Source organism: Larimichthys crocea, unplaced genomic scaffold (assembly GCF_000972845.2).
Source record: "Larimichthys crocea isolate SSNF unplaced genomic scaffold, L_crocea_2.0 scaffold747, whole genome shotgun sequence".
Classification (NCBI taxonomy): Eukaryota; Metazoa; Chordata; class Actinopteri; family Sciaenidae; genus Larimichthys; species Larimichthys crocea.
This window is the reverse complement of record NW_020859859.1, coordinates 40,989-64,854: the sequence shown is the minus strand read 5'-3', so window position 1 is coordinate 64,854 and position 23,866 is coordinate 40,989. Positions and strand designations below refer to the sequence as shown.

Here is a 23,866-nt window from a genome sequence, read left to right as displayed (position 1 = left end):
GTGTGATTTTCCTTTTTTTTTCTTTACAGTTATGACCTACCAGTGTAAGACCCATACATCCTGCTATAAGAAGCCAGTGGTAGGATTATATCATGTGATCACTTGATAAGGTCTTGTCCTTACCGTTATCCCAGTTTTCTATCAACTGTTTGCACTATGTCAGATGCAAAACAGCATTTTATTGTAAAATCCACCCACAAGTATGTAGGAGAACCTATGGTGGCTGTGAGACCAAAAACATTATTGGCTACTGTACAAAGACTCAGCGGGAGAGAACCTGCTCCCTTTCACCCTAAGGTAACAAAAACACAATCATATTTTCAGGTGTTTACACACTAATGAAAACTTGTGAATTAATGAATACGAATACTTCCATTTTTGAGAAATTCTGCCAGTAGATCCACCTGAATCTTACAGACCAGACCTTTAAACCTTTTACATACTGTTGAACATGTGAAATTATGATCCGTGAACTCTCTGTGTATTCTGTTGCTGTATGGGTGGCAGATTTGGCTTTTCTGGTTGACATGATGAAGCATTTTAATACACTAAACGTTAACCTCTAAGGACATGTGACACAAAATATTACTTTCTGAATGATCTTGTGAAAGAAAACTTGAATGTTAACAGACTTTGCATTACTTATAATAAGTCTTGTTTAAAATGGTATCTGAGGTTTTCTGTCAAATTCCCAAAACAAAAAACAAACCACACATGCGAACAAATGCATACACAAAGCATACCATAACATACCAAAACATACCAAACAGAACTTTCAAAATGTTCAAGCTAATAATCACAAGTCCCTTTTACTCTGTGTACCTGCTCGTGATATTATTTTTATCATAATTCATATCATTACCTGCCCTATTCTGCACAATAACAGCAACTGCCTATGAACTGTTGAAATGGTTTAAATGGAGACATTTGACATTTAATTGCTGTTATTATTATTTTTTTATGACACATTGACATTTGACAGTGAACACCGTTTGAGTTGCTACACTGTATAAAGTGTCTCCCTTTGTGCAAGATGTTTTTCAAGACCGTGAGGCTATTCTAGACGATATTTCCTATATGTGAAGCGGATTCTGAAATGATGTGTAGTGTGTGTGTTAGAAGTACAGTTTTAGGAGGCAGAGCTTTCGACTACAGCTGCTGCGGTTTTAAGCCCATCGTTTGGGATGGGCTGAATTCATAACGTAATTTCAGTTCTCTTTCTTTTATTCTTCGCCATAATGCCCTTCCCTCTCGCACACTTCCTCGTTCCCGGTAGACCTCTGGCAATATTCTTCAAAGAATGATTATTCCGAACTTTCAATGTGTTTTTCTTAGTGCTGGGCATTTTTCCGGGACCTTAACTTTTCTGGTGTGTCATCATTTCTGGAGTTAACACGGCAGAGTCAGCCAAGGCGAGACTAGATTCTTAAAAATCTCGCTTAACAGGCCAGGAAATGCTACATTTTCTCTACCCGGAGGTTAACTGCTTAACTGAATCAGTGGGGAAGAACATCTAGAAAATTGCTAAAGCAAATGACGACGCTTTGGAAATAAAAAAAAAATCAGCCGAGCGATGTTTATGTTAACACAAAGCCTGCTGTGATTCAGCTTATTCTCATCAAAATGATGTTTTCTCCCCTCCCCCTGTCCCCCCCATAACAGCAATTAAATGACAAATGTCTCCATTTAAACCATTTCAACAGTTCATAGGCAGTTGCTGTTATTGTGCAGAATAGGGCAGGTAATGATATGAATTATAATAAAATAATATCACGAGCAGGTACACAGAGTAAAAGGGACTTGTGATTATTAGCTTGAACATTTTGAAAGTTCTGTTTGGTATGTTTTGGTATGTTATGGTATGCTTTGTGTATGCATTTGTTCGCATGTGTGGTTTGTTTTTTGTTTTGGGAATTTGACAGAAAACCTCAGATACCATTTTAAACAAGACTTATTATAAGTAATGCAAAGTCTGTTAACATTCAAGTTTTCTTTCACAAGATCATTCAGAAAGTAATATTTTGTGTCACATGTCCTTAGAGGTTAACGTTTAGTGTATTAAAATGCTTCATCATGTCAACCAGAAAAGCCAAATCTGCCAGCCATACAGTATCTGACAATTCTAGCAGCCCATAAATAACATATTAAAAAAATGAAGCTTCGGGCAACATGAAATCTGTCTGCAGGCTGTGATTAGCCGGACTGGTCCGGACATTAGACATACCTGGTCTATACAAACAAATGTCATAGCAAATAAAAACAAGCAACAACACCACTACAGAATTGAATAAATACTAGCTATATAAATTTACCTCTGTAGGACTTCTATGGTAATTGGTACATGAACTTGTTTTCATACACAGCCTTCCTCTTCTCCCAACTATTCAAAGCCCTTTATAGCACTTGTCATATTGGCCCACTCACAAGCACTAGATACACTGATGGCAGAGGCTGACCACTGCTCATCAGGAGCAGTATAGCACTTCCTATCAAAAGCTCTCAAGACTGAGAATCGGTTATCATAATCCGATCCGATCCGATCTCGATTCGGGTTAGTGTTATTAAAACCATTTTTTTGGCCTGAAGCCCTCGTTTTCAACAACGGAATATGGGCGCATATCTTGAGTGTTGTCTGTAGTTTTATTATATTTCCGGTGAATTTCCATTTTTCCCATGTTCATGAACGAATCATAGTCATTCCGACGGTCATTGAACGCACCTCGCCTGTGTGAGACGCCGTAGTGTAGAGAGAAGTATATAGCTTCGCTAAAGAGCAGTGTATGATGTATTTCTTGCCTGTGTTTTTCCTATATCCTGCATCGTGGGCTTATTGTGTGTGAATAAGAAAAGGTGAGCTTCTCCACCAACTTACCGTCCAAGTTGGATGCCGTGTTGTGTTAATTATTATTTGTAATATATGTTGACGCTACTTTATATTGTGTTAATGCTCGGCTAATAGCCGTCAAAGCTATAAGCCTCGTGTGAGGTATTTGTTTACATAAGACGTGCGTACCTTTCAGTACAGTCCTTTACCCATTATTATTATTTGTGCATTATGTATAGCTCATGCTATTCTGATTGCTGTTTGTATTTTATTATAGAACCGCAATAAATCTTCATAAACACTGGACATCTGCCGCCGTCCTTTAACGGGGACACCCCCATACACCTTGCCACTGTAATTCATCAGTCCCACCTGGAGCAAGCCCGTGTCTCCCTTTTTAAACACGGTGCACGCCTGTTTCAATTCAATGACGTGACTAGTGGGGTTAAAGTTAACAGGGGGAAAATGTATTAAAAATTTAATTTAATTAAATCGATCTTTGGATGTATGAATCGATCTTCAGGAATTAATATGCAAATCGATTCAGAATCGGAAAAACAATTTTTTCAACACAGGCTTTGACTACATTGCGGGAAGTTCAGAATCAAACCAGTGCCCCTCTGATTACCAAACAATCACCTACAACTTGAGCCACAGCAACCCACAAAATGAGCATGTACAGTAACTTGTGTTTATTTTATCAGAATCAGAATCAGGTTTATTGCCAAGTAGGTTTGCACTTACAAGGAATTCGACTTGGTGTAATTGGTGCAGAATAAACATTAAGTAGAAAAAAAATATAAAAAAAATTAGAAGATAAAAAAGCAAGTATTAAAATATAAACAATATAAATATATATCAGAATTAGAAATACTTTAATAATCCTAGGGGAAAATTATCTTTGTTATACTCCAGTTTAAGTTAAACAAGTATGCAGTATCTTCTAAAAACAAAGGAGCTGTTGTGCAAGCTGATGTGCAAGTATATGACAGTATAGTTTACACTATATTCACAGAATGCTATAAATACTATAAATGTGCCAATATACAACAGGATGAAGTGGTCCTGAATAAATAGAGAATGTGCGTTAATGTAACACAGAAGGTCTGAAGATGCTACGTTATGTAGCAGCATTTTATGTAGTAATTGTATACTTAGTACAAGAGATTCACAAAGTACACTGAAAGTGATTACCGTATTTTCCGCACTATAAGGCGCATCGGATTATAAGGCGCACCTTCAATGCAGGCCTATTTTAAAACTGTTTTCATATATAGGGCGCACCGCATTATAAGGCGCATAGAATAGAAGCTACAGTAGTAGCTGGGGTTGCGTTATGCATCCACTAGATGGAGCTACGCTAAAGGGAATGTCAACAAAACAGTCAGATAAGTCAAACTTTATTAATAGAATACAAACCAGCGTTCTGACAACTCTGTTCACTCCCAAAATGAATAAACAGCTGTTTTATTATTTTTCCCAAGGTAATGTCAGTGACGTAGTATTTTTGCGACACAGTTTATCCTTTAACAACAGCAAGGTATAACCGGTAGTGCAACATTTTTATCACGTAGTGGAGGGGAACTTTTCTTCGATTCAGTAAACACGTAAAAGAAACAGCCTGATACCGTTACGGTAAATCAAACGTTAGTCGTAAGTGTGTCTCTTGAAAGGAGCCATTTTGGGGTCTTTACACACACACAAATGGTGTTGGACTGGAATTCCTCTTTACCGTTCTTACCGCTGTTACTTCGGCGACGCCCCCTGACTACGGTAGCCATGATTAACCAATATAGATCCATATATAAGGCGCATCGGATTATAAAGGCGCACTGTCGGCTTTTGAGAAAATTGAAGGCTTTTAGGTGCGCCTTATAGTGCGGAAAATACGGTAAATTGTATGTGAATTTAAGTGTATGAGCATTATCTACAATGGTTAAGTTAACCATTACTCACGGATGAGCACAATAGATTCTCTGTATAATCATCATATCAAATGTAAAGGTCATGTATCAAATCTATGTTTATAATGGTATGTAATGTTAAGCTTAGTGATAGCAAGAACAACATGTTATTTGTATTCAAGGGAATTAGTGATGAATGACTTTCATGCATGAATCATACATCAGCAATAAAGAAATAGAAATAGGGAATTCCCCATTATATAATATATTAATATATATATATATATATTATATATATATATATATACTATATTATATATATACACCACATTGAAACTTCACTATTCACTATTTTCCATAGTTAAAGTGATATTTTTGCATCCCAGATGCATAAAACCTTTTGTGGTGCTGAATGGAGAGCTCCTGTAAAGAGCACTTTATACACTTACCAGTCACTTCATTATAGTAGGTACATTTGTATAATCTAATGTGATCCAATACAACAACTCTGCCATAAATTCTACTGTTACAAAGCTTTGCTCACCCCATTTACATACATAAGAGGGACATAATATTAGAAACACCTTTCAATATAATACAGTCTAGTTTAACACTACTGCAAACTACAATCTCAATAGTAAACATTGTAGTTAAATGAATACCTCTCTGACGAAGTCAACAAAAACCTAAATATTATAAGCTTTGTAAAAGAAGGATTTATGGCAGAGATGTTGTATTGGATGACATCGGATTGTACCCAATGTTTTAATTTGCTGCATTACACTGTCACTGAAATGGTTTTGATTGTTGTAGTATTACAGCAATAACTGACACTAGTGCAGTGTTCATTCGGAGCTTGGGCCAGTTCGAAGCAGGACCATTGCTTGGCTCGCAGAAGTGCTGCTTGCAGCATGCTTAAGCCCCGCTCATCTGGTCAACTTCACACTCAACACTGCAGTCCCCTGGGTCCTCACCAATACACCCAGCAAAGATGAGGTTGATTGGCTGAACAATTCATAAACAACAGTCATAAACACATAAAAATGTTCAACAAAAACATAAATGCAAAGCGTTTGTTTTTGCATTTATTTGACAGCTTACAGGGTGATATTATAGTCATTGTTTATTAATTCTTCAGTAATGTATTTCCCAAGCTAGTTAACAACTTTCAGTGAAGACCCTGCTTTGAGTTCTCCACCTCTCAGCTCAGCTGTGATAAGATAAAATAGGATGTTGACGTGTCCTTGGGAAAGATACTGAACCACAAATTGTGTGAATGCGTATGAATGGTTAGCTTCCAAAAACCAATGCGCAGTTGGCAACTTGCATGGCAGCTAATGCCATCAGTTTAAAACTAGAAAGGTGCTATGCAAGTGCAGTCCATTAACCATTTACCGCGAAGAAAGTCATTTTGTTATGCTGGTGTTAAAGAGACTGACAGCTGTTGGAATGAAGGACCTGCAGTAGTGCTTCTTTTTATTTGGTGGGAGTAGTAACTGTGGGGGGCTCAGAAATTGCAAGTGGCAGCTACAGTAGACTGGAAAGACTATTACAGCTGTTGTCAAGCTCATGAGGCTGTATTATGTATGTAGTTCTGTAGCTGTGGTTGGTTTGTAAAATAACAATATCAGGAGGTGGTGCTGATGCAGTGGGTTGTGAGCTGTAGTTCTATTTCATTCTTCCTGACCCCCAGAGACGGTATGAAATACCTGGATAAGCGTCACACACATGCGTAGATCGAGACATAATACCAACAAAGTCATGTGACCTGGGTGACGTAAGCTACCTGATAAAGGGGGCAGACACCCAGAGATCGTCTCCTTTTCATCTTCTCACCTTAGTGCACAGGTCCTTGTTATTGTTTTAGTAGCTTGTCACGTATGCCAGTAGCCTCGTAACCACAACCGGTTGGAGCTACGGTTTCGTCCTCCAGAGGCTGCGTATCTGGCGCCCATCCCTGCCGTGCATCCGACCACCGCTCGGACTGTGACAGGTAAGTAGCTTGTTTTTCATCGCCAACTGGTGTGCTTCATCCCCCCTAAGCGCCTCCGCTCAGCTTGGGTTCATTACCACGTTTTGCGAGCCAGAGCTTCCCGCTACTGAGTGTTCTCGTGAGGTGTTTTCGCTTCTCTGACGGCTGTATCGGGGGCTAGCGGACACTATATACGAAAAAAAAAGAGGGTTGTTGGCTCCGGTCGAGCTAGCTGAGTGTTTCTCGCTCTGTTGCTACATCATTAGCTTGTTTTGTAGCAGAGTGTTTCTCGCTCTGTTGCTACATCGTTAGCTTGTTTGTAGCGGAGTGTTACTCGCTCTGCAGCTACACCGCTCGCCTGTCGGCGTCACTTGCTGGTTTATTGGATTGTATTTGAGTGTTCCCGCTCAATTGCCATACTACAGCCTCTGTAGCTATGTTGTGTGTTTGCATCTCCTGTATGGCTTCTCTGAGCCCAGAGGATGGCCATGACAAATGCCCTTCGTGCCTTGGCATTGCACATCTCAAGCAGGCGCTGACTGAAAGTGCTTGCATTAATTGCATCTGCATGCTATTAGCAGAAAGGACTGCGAGGTTGGCTTAATTTGAAAGAAGCGTTGCTGAGGCAGAGTTACCCCCTTCCGGGACGCCTGCATACAGCTCTCCTCACAGGCCCAAGCGCCACGGACACACGCAGGATGATGCCTCCGTCGCTAATAAGAAACGGAGGGGTGTTGAACCTTTGGCCCTTAAAGTGGACACTTTGGCCTCTGAGTTTGCCCAGATTAAGGCCCTCCTTCTTAGTCTGCAACCTAGTGGCCCCTCAGATGCTTGCACCGCTGCCTCAGAGCTGCCACTTGAAAAACCACCACGGAGCTACGCTGAGAGTGATAGCCTAGCTTCTTTGCCCCGTATGGCTGGCCAGCAAGATGAGGACACGCTGTCTATTGCGGCCTCTGAGAATCTCTTTACTGACTATGAAGCAGGGGGACAGGAAGAGTTGGAGGGAGGATCCCCCCTTCCCACGGTGGAAGGCTCTCATGAGTCGGGTGCAGACTCGTTGAGGGATGCTGAGGTCAGTCTTTCCACAGTTAAACAGGCCATCCAACTGGCCATCTCTCGGCTTGGGTTGGATGCTGGTGCAGGTGAATAAAGTCAAGCAGCAGTTTGCTGACTTAGGCCAGGCACCATTGCCTAGACCGAGGCACACTAGCGCTCCCCGCTCTACAGCCAATGCTCAGGGTGAGTCAAGGGCTGGCCACACCTCATTCCAGCAGGGCCGTTTCCATAGGGCCCCTCTGCCTTTTGGACTCCTAAAGACAGGGCACCTAGATACGGACCACCTGCAGACTGACACCCTAAGCTGCCCAAAGGTCGGGGGAGTCGGACCTGATTGCCTAGATCCAGGCGCCAGCCGTTTCTTCCCACAATATCTAGGCCAGTGGGAGGCCCTGACCTCAGACCCTTGGGTGTTGTTGACTCTTTCCAAGGGATACAGTGTTCAGTTCAGGCTTTGACCCCCCCAAGTTCAGCAGGGTCAGAATCACTGTGGTCAAGGACCCCATGAGGTGTCTGGCTCTAGAGCAGGAGATTTTGGTGCTTCTGGAGAAAGGTGCCATCAAGTGTGTAAAAGGTTCAGATCGAATGAGAGGGTTCTGTTCGACTTATTTTCTTGTTCTGAAGAAGGACGGTGGTTTCTGTCCCATCCTCTATTTCCGACGATTGAACCAGTTCATAAAGGTTCTTCATTTTCGTATGCTTCGCACAGCAGATGTCCTTCAGGTGGTCTCAGAGGGAGATTGGTTCACAAGCATCGATCTGAAGGATGCTTATTTCCATGTGCCGATCGCACACCACCACAGGCAGTTTCTTCGTTTTGCCTTCAAGGGACAAGCGTACCAGTTCCGTGTTCGCACCTCACATCTTCACGAGATGCATTGCGGCAGCCCTGCAGAGCAAGGGCGTTTGTATTCTCCCTTATTTGGACGACTGGCTCATTTGCTCCGCAACCCGCGAGCAGGCCATCCACGACACGTGTTTTTTGACCCATGTGAACCAGTTGGGTCTTACTGTGAATTTCACAAAGAGCTGTTTAGTTCCCAGTCAGTGAGTCGCGTTCATCGGGGTTGTTCTCGACTCTGTGATGATGAAGGCCTTTCCTTCCCCAAAGAGGGTGGATGACACCTTCCATCCTCCACATGTTCAGAGAGGTGCAAGGTTGACATATGGGCTATTTCTCCAGTTGTTGGGAAAAATTGACATCCCCCTGGGACTCCTCTCACTGCGCCCTTTGCAGGTGTGGGTCAATGGTTTGGGCCTCAACCCCAAGAGGCACCAAGGCAGAATGGTGGTGGTCTCAAGCAAGTGCCTCCAGTCTCTCAAACCCTGGAGAAGCAGGGCCTATCTCTCCAGCGGTGTTCCCTTGGGTTCTCTTCCTTCCCGTCGGGAGGTAGTGGTGACAGACGCCTCCCTCTTGGACTGGGATGCTGTTTGTAACCACAGGACAGTCAGGGGAACCTGGAGTCCTCAGCAGAGACTCCAGCACATAAATGTGTTGGAGCTGCGTGCGGTGCCTTTAGCTCTCAGGCACTTCCTTCCCTTTTTGGAAGGGAGGCATGTATTTGTTCGGTCAGACAACACCTCGATAGTTTATCATGTGAACCACCAAGGAGGAACCAGGTCCAGGCATTCCCTACAGGACGCTCAGAGGCTTCTTCACTGGGCCATGCCAAAAGCCTCCTCCGGGGGAGTGGAGGCTGAACCCCGAGGTGGTTCAGATGGTATGGGAGAGGTTTGGCAGAGCGGATGTCGACCTGTTCGCCTCAGCGGCGTCAACGCACTGCCCGCTGTGGTTTTCCCTCTCGGAACCGACGAGCCCGTTGGGGCAGGATGCCCTGGCACACTCCTGGCCAGACCGCCTCCTGTATGCTTTTCCTCCAGTTCCACTGCTCCTGTTGACACTTCACAGGATAGCCAGGAGCAGTCACTCGGTGTTACTGGTGGCTCCCTTCTGGCCTGAGAGAATATGGTTTCTTCTTCTCCATCGGCTTCTCAACGGGGTGCCTTGGCCCCTCCCACTGAGGCAGGATCTCCTGTCACAGTTGGGGGGGGAGCATTTGGCATCCTCACCCGGCCCTGAAGGGCCAGACTCATTACTAGATTTTTGTGATCAGGCTGTTGTCCAGACCATAGTCAGTGCTCGTGCACCCTCGACTAGACTGCTGTATGCCAACAGGTGAAAACTTTGGTTGGTGTGGCAGTCAGGGTGTGGACCCAGAGCATTGCTTTGTGCCTGTACTGCTCAAATACCTGCAGACGTTGCTGGATAAAGGGCTCTCTGCCTCTACTATAAAGGTGTATGTTGCTGCCATCTCTGCTCGACATGCCTTTGTGGATGGTCGATCGGTGGGGTCACATGCTCTGGTGGGCAGGTTTCTCAAAGGTGTTCTCCGATTGCGGCCTCCACATGCTGTGCGGGTGCCTTCCTGGGACCTGCCTGTCATCCTGGAAGCCCTGTGTTCTCCTCCATTTGAGCCCCTGGAACACGCTGACCTCAGGTGGCTGTCTTGCAAGACTGCTTTTCTTCTCGCTGTTACATCTGCGAAGCGGGTTGGTGAGCTTCATGTCCTGTCTATCACCAGTGAGTGTTTGCAGTGGAATCCTGATGGATTGGGGGTTACTATGTGGCCTAACCCCTTTTTCCTCCCAAAGAGGCTTTCTGCGTTTCATGTTAATCAACCTATCAGTTTGGTGGCTTTTGCCCCAGAGTCAGGTGTGGAGGATCTGCCTCCTAACGCCACCTTTCTTTGTCCTGTTCGTGCCCTGAAGCAGTACATAGAGGTTACTGCAGATTTTTGTAAGTCTGATGCTCTGTTTGTCTGTCTTGGGGGGCACAGGAAGGGCTGTGCCTTTTCCAAACAGAGGCCCTCACATTGGGTTGTTGATACCATAGCTCCGGGGTTCCCAACCCGCGGACCGGGGTCCGGATCCGGACCGGATCGCCATATCATCCGGACCCGAGATTAATTGTAGAATTATTTTTTTTTTTTTTGATAGGCGAGTCTATTTCATGCCGTAACATTACTTTTCCCTATCCAAGCACTGCACTGAGCAAGCATTGGAAGGTACCAACCAATCGTGTGAGAGTCATACTACCCATGTGATTCTATATAGCCAATGAAATCGCCACCTTGAATTCAGAGCGAGGTGCTACGAGTAAGTCTCTGCCCCCTCCCCCCCCCCGCATGGTCATGGCCCGCGATGGAATTGTCAGAAAAAAAATTGGCCCGCGTCCAAACTTACTTGCCGACCCCTGGTATAGGTCATTCAGGTATTTGATACCATCTCTGGCGGTCAGGAAGAATGATATAGAATGAGAGTTACAGATATAACTAAGGTTCTATGAATTCTGGATGACCGCCAGAGTTCCTTGTCACTCGGAATCTTGACGAGAAGATTCTGTAGGAGACGATCTCTGGGTGTCTGCCCCCTTTATCAGGTAGCTTACGTCACCCAGGTCACATGACTTTGTTGGTATTATGTCTCGATTTGCGCATGCGTGTGATGCTTATCCAGGTATTTCATACCATCTCTGGCAGTCAGGACAAATGAAATAGAACTATATTTAAGTTCCCTGTTAAAGAATTGCATTCAATTTTGTAAATTCTTGTTTTTTTATTTTTTATTTTAGAGACTTTATTAATCACATACACGTAATATTATTTTTCCGCATTTGACCCATCCAGTTGGCACCTGTCGGGTCACACATAACTCCAGTCTAATACACACACACACATGTAGGTGCTGATTGATCGGGTAGTTGCTGCTCTGCCTCAACTACCTGGATGTTTGTCACAGAAAATTTAAATAAAATTTTGAGAACTGAATATGAATTTTGAGAACTGAATTTGAATTGTGAGAACTGAATTACTTAGTTATTATTAGAACTAAATAGTTCCAAACTAATAAATTCAATTTCAAATTACAATTCAATGCAGTGATTCAAATTAAACAATACAAATTCAAATGATGTAATTCAAATTCAGTTTTTTAATGCAATTATTCAAGTTAAGGAATTCAAATTCAAATATAAATTATTCAAATTCAAGTTTCTGGTGGCATATATTTTAGCCCATATGGTTCTCTCCAATTATGTATGGCATTGGGCAAAGCCTAACACATACATATTGTAGGAAGGAATTATGTGCATAAATAAGAAATAAATAATAATATGAACCCTAAAAAGACACATTGCTTTGCTGTGCACAAAGAATGAGTTAAATGTAGATTGATTTCCACTGAAATGTGTCTCTACTCTTGGATGACTAAAGGCTGAGATGTGTCTGGTGGAAAAAGCGTGTTACTAAATTGTCTCTTCTCTCCCTTATTCTCTCATATGATATCACTAAGTATGATACTGATATGATAATATTAAGACTGTCAGTAGTGCTGGTAAAATAGAGCCTGTGTTACATGTCAAGTTGGGTCACGTTGGTTTGGTTACTGATATCTACGTATGTGACCCTTGCTGTGTGATGATGTGTACTTACATGTTTATCTGTCTGTCTGCATTGTAGGATGAGTTCCACCCGTTCATTGAGGCCCTGCTGCCCCAGGTCCGTGCCTTTGCCTACACATGGTTCAACCTCCAGGCCAGGAAGAGGAAGTACTTCAAAAAACATGAGAAAAGGATGACTAATGAAGAAGAAAGAGCTGTCAAAGATGAACTACTTGGGGAGAAGGCAGAGGTGGGGTGAATAACATTTTTATTTAGTTTTACAAATCAAGTAGCTAAAAGTAACATACCATAATTAAACAATTGTTCAGTTCTGAGTTCTGTATTGTGTTTAAGTTCAGTCCTTTGTCTAGCTTTATGCTTATCCCTTCCTTGCTCCTGGTTTTTGTTTGTTTGGACTTCAGTTGGGATTCTGATTTATGCTTGGATTGTTGGATTTTTTGCCTGAACTAATAGCTGCCTTTTTGTTATTTGTGTTTACCAGCCTCTTTTGTAACTTACTAGACTTCTTTCGTTCACTTTCATGTTTATATTTGGATCCACTCCTTGAACTAACTGTAACAGTTGCTGGTTTTAATGCTGTTTTAATATACTAGCACAATACATTATTAAAACAAACAAAACTCTCTTTATATTATTTTATTCCAAGGTGAAACAGAAGTGGGCAAGCCGTCTTTTGGCCAAGCTAAGAAAGGACATTAGACCCGAATGCAGAGAAGACTTTGTTCTGTCAATCACTGGGAAGAAAGCTGCATGCTGTGTCCTGTCAAACCCTGACCAGAAAGGCAAAATGAGACGCATAGACTGTCTCCGACAAGCTGACAAGGTAAACTACATTCTGACTAATAGTATACATTAATTTCCAGTAGGTCTATTCTACAGTTTTGCTTGTATTAGTCAAGATAATTGGGGTCCATGCAGCGAAGCTGCAGGAACCCATTGTGTTTCTACCTTTTCTTATTATTGGGGTCCATGCAGTGAAGCTGCAGGAACCTATTGTGTTTCTACCTTTTCTTATTATCATTGGGGTCCATGCAGCGAAGCTGCAGGAACCCATTGTGTTTCTACGTTTTGTTATTATTGGGGTCCATGCAGCGAAGCTGCAGGAACCTATTGTGTTTCTACCTTTTCTTATTGGGGTCCATGCAGCGAAGCTGCGGGAGCCCATTGTGTTTCTACCTTTTTGGGGTCCATGCAGCGAAGCTGCGGGAACCCATTGTGTTTCTACCTTTTCTTCTTATTATTATTATTGGGGTCCATGCAGCGAAGCTGCGGGAAACCATTGTGTTTCTACCTTTTCTTATTGGGGTCCATGCAGCGAAGCTGCAGGAACCCATTGTGTTTCTACCTTTTCTTATTGGGGTCCATGCAGCGAAGCTGCGGGAACCCATTGTTTTTCTACCTTTTCTTGTTGGGGTCCATGCAGCAAAGCTGCGGGAAACCCATTGTGTTTCTACCTTTTCTTATTGGGGTCCATGCAGCGAAGCTGCGGGAACCCATTGTTTTTCTACCTTTTCTTGTTGGGGTCCATGCAGCAAAGCTGCGGGAAACCCATTGTGTTTCTACCTTTTCTTATTGGGGTCCATGCAGCGAAGCTGCGGGAACCCATTGTTTTTCTACCTTTTCTTGTTGGGGTCCATGCAGCAAAGCTGCGGGAAACCCATTGTGTTTCTACCTTTTCTTATTGGGGTCCATGCAGCGAAGCTGCGGGAACCCATTGTTTTTCTACCTTTTCTTGTTGGGGTCCATGCAGCAAAGCTGCGGGAAACCCATTGTGTTTCTACTTATTCTTATTGGGGTCCATGTAGCGAAGCTGCGGGAACCCATTGTGTTTCTACGCTTTTGGGGTCCATGCAGCGAAGCTGCGGGAACCCATTTTGTTTCTACGTTTTCTTCTTAATATTATTATTCCTTCTTTTTTTGTCTCTACGTTTTTCTCTTATTGGGGTCCATGCAGCGAAGCTGCGGGAACCCATTGTGTTTCTACGTTTTCTTATTATTATTATTATTATTGGGGTCCATGCAGCGAAGCTGCGGGAACCCATTGTGTTTCTACGTTTTCTTCTTCTTCTTATTATTATTATTATTATTTCTTCCGCCATGGGAGTCTATGGAAGCCCATAGAACCGTGTGGTAAAAAGTTGTCAAATTTGGCACATTGACTAAGGACAGTCATATGTGTAATGTCACCAAGTTACATGTTGCCAGTAAACACAGTATAGCGCCACCAACGGGTCAAAGTTCAAGGTACATTTGTGCATGTAACTCATGAACCGTAAGCCCGATTTTCAAAAACAAGGTATCGTTGGAATCCTTGGATCATAGGGAGTTCAATGCACCCTATGACGTCATAATGTGCCATGATAGATTTTGCGCCATATTGAAAAATGTCAAAAGTGAAACTAAATTTTCAGGGGTCGCAAATTTTGCCGGATTCTCACGAAAATCGGCACAGAGTATATTCAGGCCAATACGCACAAAAGTTATTAGTCAGATTTCTCAATTTCTATGTTGTTTGTGTGCTACAGCCAATCGAAATCAGCGGCGAAGGCGCCAATTTCGATGTCAGCTCATATCTCAGGAACGCTTTGGCGAAACAAAACCAAATTGCATGGCATGCTTTGAGGCTGTGTTCCAAGTGCAGGAAACAAATGTGGTGTCATAACGTCTCTAGGGGGCGCTATAATTAGCAAAACATTGTTTTTGCTCATATATCCTGAAGTGTTTGTATTTGAAATGAAATTGTCATATCCACAGATACAGTGGGTGGCCCCATTGATAGTTGATGCCAACTTTTCATGTTAGCCAATCGCTGTTGGTGGCAACGCCACCAAACAGGATGTTTGCTCATATCTCGGCAACGCTTTGACTTCCGAAGACCAAATTTGGTCACGTGCATCGAGACCCGCCCCAAAGTGTGCCAATAAAATCTGGTGTCATTTGTCCACTAGGAGGCGCTGTAATTGACAAAATTGCATTTTGGCTTGTTTGTCTTGATGTGTTTGGATATGGCGTTAAATTTTCATGTCTACTAATACTCTGGAAGGTCACAATTCAGGTCGTATCCAAAATGTTCACGTCTGCGTAAGATTGTGGCTGCCATATTGGATTATGTCAAAAGTGAAACTACATTTTCAGCGGTCACAAATTTTGACGGATTCTCACGAAAATCGGCACAGGGTATATTCAGACGAATCCGCACAAAAGTTATTAGACGGATTTTTCAATTTCAACTTTGTTTGCATGCTACAGCCAATCGAAATCAATGGCGAAGGCGGCGATTTCCATGTGAGCTCATATCTCAGGAACACTTTGGCAAAACAAAACCAAATTGCATGGCATGCTTCAAGGCTGTGTCCTAAGTGCAGGAAACAAATATGGTGTCATTTCGTCTCTAGGGGGCGCTATAATTAGCAAAACAGCCCATAGGACCGTATGGTAAAAAGTTGTGAAATTTGGCACATTGATTGAGGACAGTTGTATGTGTAATGTCACCAAGTTACATGTTGCCAGTAAACACAGTATAGCGCCACCAACGGGTCAGAGTTTTAGGTACATTTGTGCATGTAACTTTTGAATCCGTTAGCCCGATTTTCAAAAACAAGGTATCGTTGGATTCCTTGGATCATAGCGGTTCAATGCACCCTTGACGTCATAATGCGCCATGATAGATTTTGCGCCATCTTGGATTTTGTTGAAACTGAAACTAACTGTTCAGCGGTCGCAAATTTGACGGATTCTCACGAAAATCGGCACAGAGTATATTCAGACCAATCCGCACAAAAGGTTTTAGACGGAGTTTTCAATTTCGACTTTGTTTGCGTGCTACAGCCAATCGAAATCATGGGGAAGGCGCGATTTCGATGTGAGCTCATATCCAGGAACGCTTGGCGTAACAAAAAACCAAATTTGATGCCATGCTTTCAGGCTTATCCCAAGTGCAGAAAGAAATCTTGTGTCATTCGGTCACTAGGGGGCGCTATAATCCGCAAAAATCTTTTTGGTGAGAAAACTAAATTTTCATGTATGCTAATAATTACTATTATTCATTACATGATTGCATGATCTGCATGGGCCCCTCATTGCTGCTTGCAGCTATATTTATTATTCTTCTTCTTCGCCATTGGAGTCTATGGCAGCCCATAGAACCGTATGTTAAAAAGTTGTCAAAGTTTTAGGTACATTTGTGCATGTAACTTTTGAACCGTTAGCCCGATTTTCAAAAACATGATCGTTGGATTCCTTGGATCATAGGGAGTTCAATGCCCTATGACGTCATATGCGCCATGATAGATTTTGCACTCTTTGATTTTGTTGAAAGTGAAACTAACTGTTCAGCGGGCGCAAATTTGACGGATTCTCACGAAAATCGGCAGAGTATTTCAGACAATCCGCACAAAAGTTATTAGACGGGGTTTTCAATCTCGACTTTGTTTGCGTGCTACAGCCAATCGAAATCAGTGGCGAGGCGCCGATTTCATGTTAGCCCATATCTCAGGAACGCTTTGGCGAAAACAAAACCATTTGCATGGCATGCTTCGAGGCTGTGTCCCCAGTCCAGGACACAAATATGGTGTCATTACGTCTCTAGGGGCGCTATAATTAGCAAAACATTGTTTTTGCTCATATCTCCTGAAGTGTTTGTATTTGAAATGAAATTGTGTCCAAAACAAATTGTTGTCATTTGTCCACTAGGGGGACGCTGTAATCAACAAAATTGCATTTTTGCTGTTCGTCTTGACGTGTTTGGATTTATATATTATTAGTGCTGTCAAAATTAACGCGTTAATTTTGTCGATTAATATTAAAGAATTAACGCGTTAAAAAAAATTAACCGGTTTTGTTTACTTCCGGTGGCGGCCGCCATTTTGGATGTGGCAAAGTAGAGCTTGTTTTCCCAGATATATTAGTGTGTGTGGTGATGGTTGTATAAGAGGCTTAACTTAAAGCCCTCACGGAGACTGCGCCCTGCGCGGTCGCCCACATTGCCCATGCTAAAACCGGCCCTGCTTGTATAGTTTACGGGCAGATCTGCCACATCCAATATGGCGGACACGGTACGTATCGCACGCAACGGACCAAGTCAGGCAGTCTGTGTATATATGTCTATGTCTATCCTAACTAAAGGAGAGTCTATGTATATATGTCTTGATCTATCCTAACTAAAGGAGAGTCTGTATATATGTCTTGATCTATCCTAACTAAGGAGAGTCTATGTATATGTCTATGATCTATCCTACCTAAAGGAAGAGTCTATGGCGGAAAGATGGATAAGGATAGCCTTTTAGGGGGAACATTTCATTTTAAAAGTTGCCCGACGGCTCGTTGGACAAAAAACAAGGCAATTTTCACAGTTTGCAAGCCGAATTTAAATTCCACAGAAGTACACGACTTTAACTATCCCTCAAAGCAAAACACCCTGCTGAAATTACCTCACGGGACCTCGCCAGTCTACACTACAGGAGTGTGGCACTCGTCAGTATATTTCCTCATTCTGGCTTTTTCTATTTGCACTGTGCATATGTGCACCTTAAGCCAATAAAATGAATGAATTTAAATATACTTTCTCTGTGTTTATTCTACATTAATTTGATCATTTTACCTACATAAATATTCTTATAAGCTTCAGTCTCAGAAAAATGCATTTAATTTATTGATACATTTATTGATAGATTAATCGCGATTAATCGCGATTAATTACAGAATATTTGCGATTAATTAGTTAATTTTTTTTATCGATTGACAGCCCTATATATTATGTGTGTATATATATATCTATTATATATATATATATATATATATATATATATATATATATATATATTATATATATATACATATATATATATATATATAAGGGTTAATGCAAGGCTGTGTCATATAACACCCAAATGTGTTACCTTCTGGGACTTAAACTAGAGTCAACACAATAGATATAGTGTCATTCAATGTGAAAGTTATAAATTGTAAATGAATGTAAATTATTATAGCAGTAAATGACTACATAGGTGATTCTTGGTGATGTCATTATTGATGTACGTTTGTCATTAAGTGTAACACTGTCATTATATTTGACTCTCTAAGTAAAGAAATTTCACGTGGAGCGGTTATATGGACTGTTATTTCACCTCATGTGTAGGCACACCTACTTTATATGTGTAACATATGAATTTGTGGGTGTTCCCTGTATAAGAGCACTCAATTTATGTATTCATTTAAAGGCATTATTTTTAGCATTGGTGATTGTATGAACACACCATGGCAAAGTACACATCTTATTTGTGGCTCTTACATGTCTTACTCGTACTCTTTTGTCACCTGTAGATTTTCATATAAATGGTTCTCCTTAATTTTTCAGCAAAAGAAAAATACATACACACACAAGTTTAATGTAATATTGCGATAAATACCAAAATGTTTATTTTATGTTAAAACATCAGGCTTTAACATTGAAAAAGGTAAATGACATATTACAAAGTATTGAAAGGTAACCACTTGATTTGTAAAGTATTGATTGGAGTAGCAGAAGTAAGACTGCTTTTATTGTTACAATGCAAAAAACATACCAAATCAAGTAATGCCTAATAACGTCAGTAGATGGCGCCATTGTATTGTTCTTTGCCCTCAGCGCTCTGTCGAATATGGCCGTTTATCCTAAAAAGGCCACCGTATTTTCAGGTGTGTTACGCCACAAGCGCCATTTCGGACAAATTTTTAAAGAAAGTAATAACAAATTGTCGTTAAAAATCCTTCTCTCATTATTCTGTCATTTAGCAAATAGAAATAATTTTGCTAATCCTAATTGACCTAAAGCAGGAAAAGTTTAATCTTAATTCATGTCAGACAGTGGGAAAAAAAGCGTATGTGTCCTTTTATACAGTGTATATAAACTTCTGGTTTCAACTGTAATTATGTATAACAATTGCACATAATTTTGAAGATGGCAAAGTTGTAAGTTCAAGATAAGGGGTGTGAAACCATGATTCTTTATTTCTGGTAAAAAATACACATCAAGCAAATAAAAAACGTTTGGGAAACATACATCAGGCTTCATAAAGGCTAAGCCCACATTGTGATTTTTTCCTTCAAGGTAACAATGAAAACAATGTAAAACATACTGAAGATATTAAAATACAAAACAAATGGTACAAATGATGTACCTCATGTCTCATTTCGAATTGTTTTGAAGAACAGTGAGTGAAAGATGCTGTTTGTAGATAAAATAATGAAGTAGTCTACTGAATGGTTCTGAGTCTGTTTAATAAAAATAAAGCAAAAGTCAAAGTAGTACTAAAACAAGACTAATACTTGTTGGTTGGAATAGCCCCATGTAGGTAAAGAAAAATACATTTAAATGCATGATTATTGAGGGTGGGAATTATCTTATGTCAAACTTGTGGCAGTGACACAAATACCAGTTGAATGTTCTTGTGGTCTAGAGAAGTGTTTCCAGAGCAGTTCACATTTGTTGAGCAAGCACCACTGATGCAAGATCTGGATCAATGTAATGTGGCCCTGTCACTGAAGCAAATGGTTTTGTAGGTTGTGTGGTTGGTGTGGCTATTGAACCACGACATCTCCTATACTACTGATGTTCTTGTGACTGAGAATTCCAAGGTAGGGGAGTTCCATGAGTGTCCGCAGGCATCATTGTTGGTACAAAGGCAGAACACACACATGACCTGAATGTGTGCATGCGTGTTGCAGTCGTCACAGTAGCTTTGGAGCATCTGAGCAGGACATAGACCATTTAGGATCAGTAGAACAGATCTGTAAAAAGAATTATGTGAATAGATGTGTGAGAAAGCATCATGACCAATCATGAACAATGTTTTGAGGTAAACTTTGACCAAGACACATAACATTTATAACACTCATTTTGAAAAATACAATTACATGCATACTTACTCAGTGACTGAGAATGATGACTTGAAAACATGAATGGTAGTGACACAGACAGCACTTGGATGTTTTTGTGGTTTAACACGATTTGGCAAAGCAGTCTACATCTTGAAATCCAAGTGTTTGACCAGGAAATGGATGAAGTAGATGAGTCTGTGACTGGAGCCTGAGTGCCTGAGTTATGGGGTCCCTGTGAAGCTGTCAAACATGACAGAGCTGTTAGCTACCTTCTACTACTCAGCATGTGTATTCTTTGCACAGGTTTACATGTTTACATTTCTATATGCACAACTGCACAAATTACAAGTGGATTTTTCTCCATATATAACCAAACTGTAACTCATAACCAGCTATGTTTATGCTGATGAACCTCAAACATACACATACACTCTGATTTAGCCGTTTTTGTTGTTTTGGTTTAAGACATACTTACAGGATTTATCTTCCTCTACAGCAAGATTCCTCTTCTGGGACAGCTGACCTCTGGCCTGTCTGTTTGTGAATGCCTGCGCCACTGGCCACGAGCATCTCAATGGAACGTAGTGTGTTTCACATTGGGCAAACATACTTGTATGTAATTACACAGCAAATGTAGTTGTAAGTAACAGTACACATACTTTTGGTTAACAGGTAAAAGACAAGATACATGCCTTCATTTATGGGCAATAGTATTTCCAGCAAAGTATGCATAACATTCAGAATGCTCATTAAAAACAGAAATACTTACATAGTGTGATTCCTCTTCTGCCCTGATTTTTTGTTTTGCTGTAAGATAATTCTCAATATGTGTGTTAGTGGAAAAGCCTATACAAGTTTAGCACAGTTTTGCTTTGGACCATAGTATTTGTGTTGCTAAAGACATACATTTTGCAAGAAGCTGTTTAGTGTTACACTTTGTTATTGCTACCACTTGTGTTCTCAAACAACATAACGTGGACAGAATATGACATGTAATACTAACTGCGTGTTCAGTATCATAACTGCACATAAATTTCTATAGTTGTAGTCAGTCAGTAGTCAGTATGGGGTTTTTGTAGGGAAAACATTATATCAGTGAAATAAGTACAGCATCATGAAAGCTGTAGTATGTCTGTGTAACTTCAACAATTACATCCTCTGTGTCTTTCACGTACACATGATCTATTAATGTACCTTTTTCAGTTGTACATTGTCGCACATGTTGAGTGTAGCCATGCTGCTCCAGTAACTTTTGAATGGAAGATGAAATCGGCAGACACGATCTTCAGACCAAGCCGCACAAAACTTAGGAGATGGATTTCCACTTTGTCTGCTCGCTACAGCCAATCGAAATCTGCGGCGAAGGTCGTGATTTTGATGTGAGCTCATATCTCGGGAACGCGTTGGCGTAACAAAACCAAATTTGATGCCATGCTTTTAGGTGTTGTCCCAAGTGCAGGAAATAAATCTTGTGTCATTCAGTCACTAGGGGGCGCTGTAATCCGCAAAAAATGTGTTTTTGCTTTTTTCTCTTGACGTGTTTGGATGATAAACTAAATTTTCATGTATGCTAATACTTACTATTATTACATTACATGATCACCTGAGCTGCATGGGCCCCTCATTGCTGCTTGCAGCTATATTTAAAGTATATAGTTTGTTTGGTTTTGCTTTGGCTGAAAAGAGAAGAGGTTAGTACATTTTCTCACCCCAGATTTCAATTTTACTTTGACATTCTTTTGAGATTGGAAATCAATGATAATTGTTTTATTTTTTTAGACTTTTTTTTTAGTTTATACCAGATGTTTTTTCGTGTCATGGGTCATAACCCCACACTTATCTTATGCAAGTGTCTCAGCATAAGAACTTAACATAAGCACATAAGCACTGAATGCTCTGGACCCAAAAAAGGCACATGGACCATATCTTATTGATCCTTACTTGAGATGATGTTTTTGATGTAAAAAAGAGACTTGTTGCTGCAACATTTTTACCGATGTTGGACTATGGGGATCTTTTGTAAATTGCATATGATTGACAAAGCTTATTATTAGTTCCATAGATTTATTACGAATTGCAAAGCACTGACTCACCACTGTGAGCTTTATGCTCAGGTGGGATTGCCTTGTAGCAACCCGTAGGTGCACCCACTGGTATATGTTCACATACAAGGCAGCTTGACTGCTAACCTATCTCTGTTCTTTTATTTCTCTGATGTGTGATGTACAATGATCAATGTGATCAAGGGACTTGTCTGTACCCAATTACATACATACAGAACTTGGTAAGAGGGTGTTTGGATACTCTGCACCCTCTGACTGGAATGTTTTACAGAATGTTTTACAGAATGTTTTATCATGGTTTTTCATGGCTTGTAGTACACTTCTGTTATTTTTGTAGATTGATATGTGTCTTTGTGTGTTTAAATTGACTTGCTCTTTATGCTGTTGCCTATCTTGGCCAGGACTCTCTTGAAAAAGAGTTTTTTTTAATCTAAATGGGATCTGTCCAGGTTAAATAAAGGTTAAATAAATACATTTATTGTTTCACATCAAACAACAAGTTAACAAGTGCAATATGTGTCTAGAAAAATAACACATGTGGAATCTATTGAGTAGTAATTGAACATTATCTCTGCTTACATCATATCTCTTACTAACCTGCAGCAGCTTTTACCTTCACATTGAGTAAAATGTGTCATTAGACAGTATGATGAATCTGAAATTCAGCATCACATGTTGGCCACTACTACTTGTCGAAGTTAAGTGAAACATGGTGTGAGTTAGATTACTGACTGAGTTAGATTAAGCTGTTTTTAGACAATAAGGGTTGTGTTTTGTCTTTTCCAAGGTCTGGAGGTTGGACCTGGTGATGGTCATCCTGTTTAAAGGAATCCCATTGGAAAGCACAGATGGAGAGCGGCTGGTGAAAGGAGGCCAGTGCTCCAATCCAGTCCTCTGTGTCCAGCCTCGACACATCTCTGTCTCTGTCAAAGAGCTCGACCTCTACCTCGCTTACTATGTACAAGAAAAAGGTATGTACCAACACACACACTTTAATGGAAACCCCACCAGGCCCGTTCGTGGCGCGTTGCGTGAGTGTCGTGTATTTGGTCTGTCCTTCAAACCCTACTGGGAGCGTTTCAGAAGCGAGCGTTTAGTCGGACAGACTTTGATTACTTGCTAAGATTTGGCCACTTTCCTGGTGTATGTTCTTCCAAACATGCTTCTACATGTGTAAATATGCTACATAGTTGATTTGTTTAGCTTTTGTCTGTTTTTACGACTGGCAGTTTGCACAGGGTATTTTATTTAGAAAATCCACCAGATTCTCTTTGCTTTTTCTGTGCCTGGGTTCCACTTGCTCGAGGTGGTCTGTGTAGGTTGACGCGTGCTGCTCACGTCAAGCGTCACGCTTCTGGGACGCATCTAAAATGAACCGTGGCAGAGTCGGTGGGGTTTAATATGACTAGACATTGACTAGATACTAGCCGCGTATTAGTATTTACCACCTACCTCTTCACCCTGGATTGAAACTGTGCTCAGGTCAGACCGAATCCTCCTGAAGTCCACAACCATCTCTTTCGTTTTGGCCACATTTAGGACAAGGTGGTTGCTCCCACACTATGCCAGAAAGCAATCAACCAGATCCCTGTACTCAGTCTCCTCTCCATCACTGAGAGGATGCCAATGCCATCTGTGTATGAATGTGTGTGAATAGGTGAATGAGATATGTAGTGTAAAAGCGCTTTGAGTGGTCAGAAGACTGTCTTTTCACCTGGCTACAGTCAG

General features: G+C 41.2%; 1 protein-coding gene and 1 long non-coding RNA gene across 2 annotated transcripts; one reads left to right on the top strand and one right to left on the bottom strand.

The window, feature by feature from the left end:
• Positions 1 to 29: 29 nt before the first annotated feature.
• LOC109140700 (nuclear factor 1) lies at positions 30 to 23,261 on the top strand. The gene is made up of 4 exons (XM_027276965.1): positions 30 to 79; positions 12,277 to 12,447; positions 12,865 to 13,041; positions 22,926 to 23,261. Exons 1-4 carry the CDS (start codon positions 32 to 34, stop codon positions 23,259 to 23,261), a joined length of 732 nt encoding a protein of 243 aa, XP_027132766.1. The 5' UTR covers positions 30 to 31.
• LOC109137501 (uncharacterized) lies at positions 19,179 to 20,679 on the bottom strand. The gene is made up of 3 exons (XR_002041670.2): positions 20,551 to 20,679; positions 20,124 to 20,315; positions 19,179 to 19,985 (listed from the first exon to the last, which is right to left on the bottom strand). It is a non-coding gene; the product is annotated as an uncharacterized LOC109137501 (long non-coding RNA).
• Positions 23,262 to 23,866: the final 605 nt, after the last annotated feature.

Bases quoted from the DNA above. Each gene is read 5' to 3' on its own strand.
- LOC109140700 (XM_027276965.1), top strand. From the start codon at position 32: ATGACCTACCAGTGTAAGACCCATACATCCTGCTATAAGAAGCCAGTG. The intron at 80-12,276 runs GTAGGATTATAT...TCTGCATTGTAG, and splicing joins CCTGCTATAAGAAGCCAGTG to GATGAGTTCCACCCGTTCAT. The intron at 12,448-12,864 runs GTGGGGTGAATA...TTTTATTCCAAG, and splicing joins TACTTGGGGAGAAGGCAGAG to GTGAAACAGAAGTGGGCAAG.